The sequence below is a fragment of the Ictalurus furcatus genome, chromosome 12, assembly GCF_023375685.1.
Source record: "Ictalurus furcatus strain D&B chromosome 12, Billie_1.0, whole genome shotgun sequence".
NCBI lineage: Eukaryota > Metazoa > Chordata > Actinopteri > Siluriformes > Ictaluridae > Ictalurus > Ictalurus furcatus.
This window is the reverse complement of record NC_071266.1, coordinates 25238666-25248665: the sequence shown is the minus strand read 5'-3', so window position 1 is coordinate 25248665 and position 10000 is coordinate 25238666. Positions and strand designations below refer to the sequence as shown.

At 41.0% G+C, this 10000-nt stretch overlaps 1 protein-coding gene across 1 annotated transcript in view; it reads right to left on the bottom strand.

The window, feature by feature from the left end:
• The window catches only part of zfpm2b (zinc finger protein, FOG family member 2b), a 59239-nt gene extending 50586 nt beyond the window's left edge, over positions 1-8653 (bottom strand). The window contains exons 1-2 of the mRNA XM_053638857.1: positions 8589-8653; positions 7539-8407 (exon numbers count right to left, since the gene is read on the bottom strand). Of these exons, the coding sequence (XP_053494832.1) occupies positions 7539-8407; positions 8589-8653 (934 nt within the window). The remainder of the gene's footprint in view (positions 1-7538; positions 8408-8588) is intronic.
• Positions 8654-10000: the final 1347 nt, after the last annotated feature.

The window sequence follows — 10000 nt, the reverse complement described above, 5'->3', positions numbered from 1 at the left end:
GCCCGTGTGCGGCGAGCTGCATGTGGAATGAAGGCGATAAACCAGATGAGATGGATCAATTAAGGCTGAGGCCGTGGGAATTACTGGGCGTTATCACTTAAGCATGACAGAAGCAAGATAAAACATGAACAATGCGATGCCAACTTGCAACCAGTCGTGCATAATTAAAAAAGTAACATGCAATTATTCATGAATCTTACGTTCCTGAACGGGTAGGAAGTCAATAACTGCAACTGTATAAAAACAGATTAGCATTCGTAATGTGAATCGCTGGGATTCAACCACAGGGTGCGATTTTCTTTGAATGTACAAATGGTTATATATATATATATATATATATATATGTGTGTGTGTGTGTGTGTGTGTGTGTGTGTGTGTGTGTGTGTGTGTATAATGTATGTGGTATTATTATAATACGTGGTATTATTATTGAGCTTTGCTGCTACAATGCATAGGTTATTTTGTTCAAAATGAAAAAGATATGATTATTGAGTCTCGCTATAATATGATGTTCCTGAGCTGCTGCAAGTCACGCTCATGGTAATGTGACAGTCGACACTGGTGGGAAATTTGTGTGCATAAATCATACTCCAGCTCAAGTTCTGATCACGCCCCAGCTCCCAGCTTCAGGCATGAAAGAAGTCTGACTACGTGGTGACTGACAGGAGACATCAGCAAATCAGGACTCCTATGCTGTCATTGCTACAGTATTTAGGTATTCTGTTTAGTGTATATAATGTGGTTTGGGACAACAGTGTGATCATTTTAAAGGGCTTGCCATGTGATTGTAGTGCACTGGGAATTGGTTCAGACCTGTTTTTGCATCATAACAGGCAGCAAATGGAGAAGAAAAAATAATAATTTAATCAGTTTAGAGAGAAAGTCAAACTTTTCTCATTACTTTAAATGCAGCTGCTGTAAGTATGAGTTTCAATTATACTAGATATATAGAACCTTGCTAGTAAGGAAATACTCAAACGCGTTCACATTACTGAATAGTGCATTTCCTGTGTCTGTCTGAGCCGACTTGAACAGCGAGGAAGAGATTAAATTGAAACAGACTCATTCAGTTACATGATGCTGCTTGGTTGAGCCTCGGCACCTTTCCAGCATCACCTTCTCCCGTTCACGAAGACCCTCGAAAAAATATCTGATACAATTATGGCATGAAATGGGATGTGATGAGTCGCATGTAGTAGGTTTTTTTTTTCTTCTTCTTCATGCGTTTTCGCCTCGGGGATGACAGGGGATGTATTTGAAGTTAATTTTTAGTTCCTTTGATAAAAATAAATTGGCAAAATGTGATCTCAGACACCTTTCTGCTAAAAAAAAACACACACACACACACACACACACACAAAAATGAGCTCCGTAATCATGTGACAACTTTAATCTTTCATTGTGCTTTGAATATTCAGACCTACATAAGAACATACACACAATCTTTGTCAAGGGCTTGGGTCTAAGCTGGCCAGATGTTTATAGTCATTTTGAATTTGGCATTCATGCCAGTGAGATGATTGACACATTGGTGGGCGTTGTTTTAAATCATTGAATTATTAAATGTAGCTTTTTCTTTATAAGATCAGAACCTCAACCTAAGTCTAAAAGTTACCACCTAGGCATAGTTTTATTATTATTATTATTATTATTATTATTATTATTATTATTATTACTATTACTACTACTACTATTGCACTTCCATTGTTTGATGTTTTGCTCTGATTACACCAGTTTTAGAACACCAATACTCAATATAAATCGTGACAATAGTCTACAGAAACAAAACCAAACATTTTCCTCATTTTTACTGAAAGAAATGGGAACATATAGAACAAATCTGAATCAGTTAGAAAAATTCAATAGCAAGATTTTGAATTAGAAATCTCAAAACATTTCAGCTGACTGACATTCGTCCTATATGATGGGGAATCTGGGAGAACTTTGAATCTCCTGGTTTAGGCACTTCATGAAAAAGATAATGAAGGCATTAATGTTCTAATGAAGCCAAACTCAATCATCCTGACAGCCCACTGAGACTGTCACTGAAGTGCTTGGGCCCCTTAATCATTGCTTGCATATGATGGAAACACAAGCGAGTCTAGGACAAATACAATACTGATAAGAATCAACAAATCAAACGCCAAAATCTGGTGTCTAATCAGTTGTCCAAGCTCCCCAGATGTATACTTCTACCCTCGTCTGTGTTTACAGAGCTGTACAGCAATTCTATAGGAAGCAAAAGTGTTGGGAGAAACTAGACTCTAGACACTAGATTACAGGTCACACTTGCTAAAGTTCTTGGTTAAAAAAAAAAAAAGCCAAAACAATAAATTTGTTATTACACGGTTTGTTGTGGCACGGCTGCAGATGAGCTGCGTGAATTATGCACCTCTGCATTACAGTGAGGGGAGAGTTTTCTGTTTGCAGGATTAATAACTTCATTAAAAGGCTTCGGGCGAAGTGGAAGTGAACAGTGAGGTTTTTGCTCGCTCTCAACGAGCCATGAAATTACTGCACGCACCCTGAAAATAGTAGCTGATGGAAAGGGAAAGAGCCAGGGGTCCCAGGGGTGCGAAGAAAGTCACACACATACACACATTCACACTTACTTTGACTCCACACTCACTACCTATCTCTCTTTCTCTCAAACACAAACAGTGCAGTTGGTCTGGTGCAGAAGTAAAACAACTCGCCGGCTATTATCAGTCAATATGAACATTCAAAAATCATGGAATTGGAGTTTCTATACAATAGGTCATGTGAATAATATGTGAAGGTGCATTTCATATGCCCTGAACATGTGAACGCTAGTAAACACCAGACTTTATGTGAATAATATGTGATGACGTGACAAAAAAATTATTAATGTGAGGAAACCACTTGTGATAAATTAAATGTGAAAAGAAATGGATTTTGTATGGGGGGGTGGGGGGGGGGGATCATGTTGGCACCATATGTTAAAATAAACTAATCATGAAATCACATAGAAAGTAGTAAATAAAAATTCATGCTCTACATGTGAAAAAGTAACACTTGAAAATAAATGAATATGTAAAAATCACAAATTTCAAATGAATTATTTGTACAAATCATATGGGAAAATAAATGGGTCATGTTTTTAAAAAAAAAAAAAAAAACACGGAAAATAAAATAAAATAAATGACTCACAGTTGAAAATAAATATGAACCGTGAAAAGAATCACATTTGAAACTAAGTCAATCATAGGCAAAGATCACATGTGAAATAAATAAGTGAATGAATCCTTTCAAAAGAATCAAATGTGGAAATAAATGACTCATTTGTAAAAAGAAAAAAAAAAAGAAAAAGAAAAAAGAAATCACATGTGAAAGTAAATTGATCGTGTGCAGAAAATTACATGTGGAAATAAATGAATCATTTGGGAAAAATAATCTAATGAAAGGAAATAAATAAATGAATCCTTTCTAAAGGAACATATGTGAAAATAAATTAGTCTTGTGGGGGAAAAATCATATGAAAGTAAAAATGTGTAAGAAAAAAAAAAATCACAAAAGTAAATTAATAGTTTCTAAAGAATCACATAAAAATAAACGATTCATGTGTAAAGAGTCGAATGTAAATTAAAGCTGTGAGCAGTATTTACTGGGGCCAAGCACCAAAGGCGTAGCAAGCACAATGTAGCAAGCACAAAATAAATAAATGAGTTGCGTGTAAAGAATCACGTAAATAAATGAATCATTTTTAAAGAATCACGTGACAATAAATGAGTTATTTCTAAAGAATCTCATGTGAAAATAAACGAGTCATGTGTAAAGAATCAAATGTAAATAAATGAATCATTTTTAAAGAATCAGGCGATATTAAATGAGTCAGTTCTAAGGAATCTTGTGTGTAAATAAATGAGTTGCGTGTAAAGAATCACATGTGACTCACATGTCACATGTTTATTCACATGTGTGAAGTGCCATGTGGTCCATCACGTCCAGACATGTCTTTTAATTAGATCAGCTGTATAAAAATCAGTTTTAAATTCGACTCCAAAACTTAATTTGAAAAGAACAAAGATCAATTTTTGGTTGGTCAAGAAATCCTTGTATGAGACTGAAATCTATCGGTTCACTCACCAGCAGCGTAACACTGAATTAATATTGAACTCCTAACACACTTTAAATTAATCTAACACCTGATGCTCGCTCGGTACATTTCTCAACGTAATGAATTATACATCCTTCCCATTGCTGTCAGAGATTAACACGCGTTATTTACATTTATATTAGTGAAAAATGATGGAATGTTGTTTGATTAGCATTAGCATTTTGTAACTGATTAAATAAAAGAATTGAAAAAAAAAAAAAACCCACTTCTTGGGAGCTGATGTAGGAGCGAAGTAGTGCAGCCTTTATTGAGACATCACCTTCCTTTTGAAAAGTGCTCCATTTATCTGGCTATTAATGGGAGTTAATTACACGTGTAAGCGCTAAACCTGAAAAGAATCATTAGCGCACTTCTCGCTAGGTCATACGCAGACGAGGGAGCCTCCTGCGTCTCTGACTGAGAGCTTAATTAATTCAGACGCCGCATTAAAATTTGTTATGAATTGTTAACTCGGTTTGCAGCCTCATTAATGAAAGCCTCGAGGGGCTGGCCTGCTAATCATGGCAAACATGGCCGCTTCCCTCTCAGGGAGATTGGCATTCAGTAGTTAATCGCTGAGGACGAGCAACAGCGTCACACTTTAACCTTAACGCTCACCGAGAACACACACACATGTCCGCCTCTGTGTCTTTACCTCCCTAATGTGCATTTCAGTGTGTCGCAGGTGTGTGAGAGTGAGCCTGATTATCCGGGCTTTATTTAACAACAGGGTTAGTATATGAGTTTACACGTCACTATCAAACTGGCTCATGGAAAGAGTGAGAGAAGGATATCAGCTATAAACAGTATCTCTCTCTCTCTCTCTCTCGTTCTCTCTCTCGTTCTCTCTCGTTCTCTCCCTCCCTCCCTCTCTCTCTCTCCCTCTCTCTTTCTTTCTCTCTCTCTCTTCTACCCTCTCTCTCTTTCTCTCTCTCCCTCTCATTCTCTCTCTCTCTCTCTGTCTCTCCCTCTCACTCTCTTCTACCCTCTCTCTCTTTCTCTCTCCCTCTCTCTCTCTCTCTTTCTCTCCCTCTCACTCTCTTTTACCCTCTCTCTCTTTCTCTCTCTCCCTCTCCTTCTCTCCCTCTCTCTCTCTCTCTCTCTCCCTCTCCTTCTCTCTTCTCTCTCTCTCTCTCTCTCTCTGTCTCTCCCTCTCACTCTCTTTTACCCTCTCTCTCTCTCCCTCTCTTTCTCTCTTTCTCTCTCTCTCTACCTTTCTCTCTCCTTCTCTCTCTCTCTCTTTCTCTCTCGCTCTCTCTCCCTCTCTTTCTCTCTTTCTCTCTCTCTCTCTACCTTTCTCTCTCCTTCCCTCTCTCTCTCTTTCTCTCTCTATCTTTCAGTATAAATGACTGAAATTTGACAAAACAAACATTCCTTCCCAAGCAAAGTCCATTTCCTCGACATGTCTGCTGTCAAATTAGAGGGATCACAGAGGGAAAAAAAACAACAATAAAGCAACAGCCGCTTGTTATTGCGATAACATATGCACCACTCTTTAATGCAATCCATGCAGTATAAATGTTGGAAATTTCATAACGTATGAAATCTTTTGAAATAAATGAATGTCAAATTGTCATGCTGGAAAAACGTTCTCATCTCGCTTTCTTTCTGGACAGTCTTCGCATCTGGAATAAATAAAGCCGACGAGTAAAGGGATAAATAATCAGTGACAGAGCCGAGTGCGCTTACTGGAGTAAGTGTTATTTCTCTTATTCACAGCAATTTCCCAGCGCTAGCAACTTGTCTTTATTAAAGAACGACATGTCATACTTTTTTATCCATTGAGAGTTACGTTTAATCTCCATGTTCTGGACTGTCTGCCAAACAAGTTAGCTCTGGATTTCGCATATGTTACAGCAGCTATAAACTTTTGTTCGCTGACACTGGAGACTCCTTCCATATATGTAAGATAAGCATCTCCTTAACCATATTCATTAGACACATTTGTGCATGATGTCATACTTTTTAATACCATTTGTAGTTACGTTTAATGTCGTGGGACGTTTACTTCACCACTGACAAGTGTTTTACACACGCCACATCGAGTCCACCAGACGCTGGTAATGTAAACACACGCAGAACTGCACTGTAGAAAATAAATGTACACCTAGTGCACACTCAGTCCACACACCAGCAGATGGATAAATGGGATAAACAGCTAAAGCGACTGCAGCACCTGATGGACGCCGGAGAGAAAATTATAAAGTGAGTAGATAAACAATAAGGCTTGCTGATGAATCTGGGCTGTTGTGAGCGTCTGAACTGTTAGGAGCTGACGGAGACGTCGGTGACATTTTCAGCTCTGGTGAACTTTGTGCACTTCATTATCTTCGTTAGACAGGTGCACGCTTAATGAATGCCCTTGCTGTTTAATTAGCTCCCTATGGGACAGCTAGACGGATTATCAAAGGAAAAAGTCCGTAATTAGCATCTGCCATACACACCAACATCTCACACTGTCTCAGCTGGGCCTCTCATCTCTTCCATCAGACGCATGGGGGTCAAAGGTCAGGAAGGCTTTGGGATGTTGTTAGGTAACTGGACTCATTACAGTCATAACAGTCATATAACCTTCAAGATATTTTTATCCATGGATTGGTTTGTCTGTGTGTCTGTCTGTCTGTGTGTCTGTATGTTTGTCTGTCTGACTGTCTCTGTGTTCGTCTGTCTGTCTGTCTGTCTGTCTGTTTGTCTGTCTGTGTGTTTCTCTCTCCATACGTTTGTCTATCTCTCTGCCTGTTCATTTGTCCAGGCTTCTGTCTATCTGTTCATCCAGTAATGATGTCGTTGGCAGTAGTGATGGTGGTGTCGGTAGTAATGGTGGTGTCGGTAGCAATGGAGATTGTGGTGTCAGTAGTGATGGTGGTAGTGATGATGGTGTCAGTAGTGATGGTGGTGGTGGTAGTGATGGTGGTGATGGTAGTGGTGGTAGTGATGGTGGCGTCGGTACTGATGGTGGTGTCGGTAGCGATGGTGGTAGTGGTAGTGATGGTGGCGTCAGTAGTGATGGTGGTAGTGGTAGTGCTGATGGTGTCAGTAGTGATGGTGGTAGGGGTAGTGCTGATGGTGTCAGTAGTGATGGTGGTAGTGGTAGTGCTGATGGTGTCAGTAGTGATGGTGGTAGTGGTAGTGCTGATGGTGTCAGTAGTGATGGTGGTAGTGGTAGTGCTGATGGTGTCAGTAGTGATGATGGTGTCAGTAGTGCTAATGGTGTCAGTGGTAGTGCTGATGGTGTCAATAGTGATGGTGGTAGTGGTAGTGCTGATGGTGTCAGTAGTGATGGTGGTGTCAGTAGTGCTGATGGTGTCAGTAGTGATGGTGTCAGTAGTGCTGATGGTGTCAGTAGTGATGGTGGTAGTGGTAGTGCTGATGGTGTCAGTAGTGATGATGGTGTCAGTAGTGATGGTGGTAGTGGTAGTGCTGATGGTGTCAGTAGTGATGGTGGCGTCAGTAGTGATGGTGGTGTCAGTAGTGCTGATGGTGTCAGTAGTGATGGTGGTAGTGCTGTTGGTGTCAGTAGTGCTGATGGTGTCAGTAGTGATGGTGGTGGTGGTAGTGGTGATGGTGTCAGTAGTGCTGATGGTGTCAGTAGTGATGGTGGTAGTGGTAGTGCTGATGGTGTCAGTAGTGATGGTGGTGTCAGTAGTGCTGATGGTGTCAGTAGTGATGGTGTCAGTAGTGCTGATGGTGTCAGTAGTGATGGTGGTAGTGGTAGTGCTGATGGTGTCAGTAGTGCTGATGGTGTCAATAGTGATGATGGTGTCAGTAGTGCTGATGGTGTCAGTAGTGATGGTGGTAGTGGTAGTGCTGATGGTGTCAGTAGTGATGGTGGTGTCAGTAGTGCTGATGGTGTCAGTAGTGATGGTGTCAGTAGTGCTGATGGTGTCAGTAGTGATGGTGGTAGTGGTAGTGCTGATGGTGTCAGTAGTGATGATGGTGTCAGTAGTGCTGATGGTGTCAGTAGTGATGGTGGTAGTGGTAGTGCTGATGGTGTCAGTAGTGATGGTGGCGTCAGTAGTGATGGTGGTGTCAGTAGTGCTGATGGTGTCAGTAGTGATGGTGGTAGTGGTAGTGCTGTTGGTGTCAGTAGTGCTGATGGTGTCAGTAGTGATGGTGGTGGCGGTAGTGGTGATGGTGTCAGTAGTGATGGGGGCGTCAGTAGTGATGGTGGTGTCAGTAGTGCTGATGGTGTCAGTAGTGATGGTGGTAGTGGTAGTGCTGTTGGTGTCAGTAGTGCTAATGGTGTCAGTAGTGATGGTGGTGGTGGTAGTGCTGTTGGTGTCAGTAGTGCTGATGGTGTCAGTAGTGATGGTGGTGGTGGTAGTGGTGGTGGTGTCAGTAGTGATGGTGGTGTCAGTAGTGCTGGTTGTAGTGTTAATTTATTATGAATTGCCACTCATGTGTGCAGAAGTCGAATTGCCGTGACTTAGTCGGACAGACGTCCAAAATAAACTCACACTCATTGTCTGACTGTTTATTGTTAGCTAAGAGACGCTCCATGCCACCGTGACAGTTTAGCAGCGTCGAAGCCGACATGTTAATTAGCCGATGTTTGAGCATCACTGCAGGCAGTAATTAACTTCCACTGTAATTATATCTGCTCAGTTCTGTCTCAATTACATCAGCGTGTCAGGACAAGGAAGAAAGCGTAAAGTGATGACATGTCTGTTACCATCATCTCTTTTATTACAGACAGTTTCAGGAAGAGTGAGTCAGGTACAAGTGCTCTCTTAAAAAAAATCCGCTAAACACAAGTTACCCATGCAACGAATAAAAATAATAAGAAGAAGAATAATAATAAGAAGAATGTGACGGATAATAATGTGCTTCCACGGTGGGTTGAGAAAGTGTGAACAGCACTAATGGAAATGCAGGTCCGTTGGGAACTGTTCGATCTCTTAACTCTCAGCGTCAAAATGTTGACAGCTAAACATCATCTCTGCTGTAAACAGGAAATAAGATTTGAACACACTATGTCTGGTTAGTTTGAGTCAGTAAGCCGTATGTGGGGGAAAATCCTTTTTAGGATTTCTTCAACTGTTAAACAGTACAGAAAAGTGAGATTTTTGGTCTCAGATTGAACGGTTTAGTGCCGTCTCATGAAGACGCCCTCAGGGAGGAATGGGGGGGGGGGGGGGACGCTCGGCCCTTTTAAAGTTTTAACCTTTAACCTCATAAAGGAGTCGAGGTTTTGATAAGAGCTTAAAGGGAGAAGCTAATCTGTAAATAACTGCCAAGTGTGAGGGACAGCTGGGAGGAGAGGAGAGACAGAATAATGAAACACAGCTGAGGAGATGGAGGGATGAGAGACGCTTTACGATGGAGATACTGCAGATCAGCTTCAGAGAGAGAGGGGGGGGGGTCAGAAAGACAGACAGAAATGATGGTGATAAAGGATGATAGTTAATGATGGAGACAGATGAGCATCAGAGCGAGAAACAGAATCGGATGAAAAAAGAGAAAGCCGGTGTTAGAGAGAGAGAGAGACATGGAAAAATTATCTGTATTCTGATTATTCTCACAGGGCTAAAAACATGCTCTCTCTCTCTCTTTCTCTCTCTCTTCCCCTGTCTCACTCTCTCTCGATGTCTGTCACCTGTCTGTGTTTCTCTCTCTCTCTCTTTCTCTCTCTCTTCCCCTGTCTCACTCTCTCTCTCGATGTCTGTCACCTGTCTGTGTTTCTCTCTCTCTCTTTCTCTCTCTCTTCTCCTGTCTCACTCTCTCTGTCTCTCTCTCTCTCAATGTCTGTCCTCTGTCTGTGTTTCTCTCTCTCTCTCTTCTCCTGTCTCACTCTCTCTGTCTCACTCTTTCTCAATGTCTGTCTTCTGTCTGTGTGTCTCTCTCTTTCTCTCTCTCTTCCCCTGTCTCAGTCTCTCTGTCTCA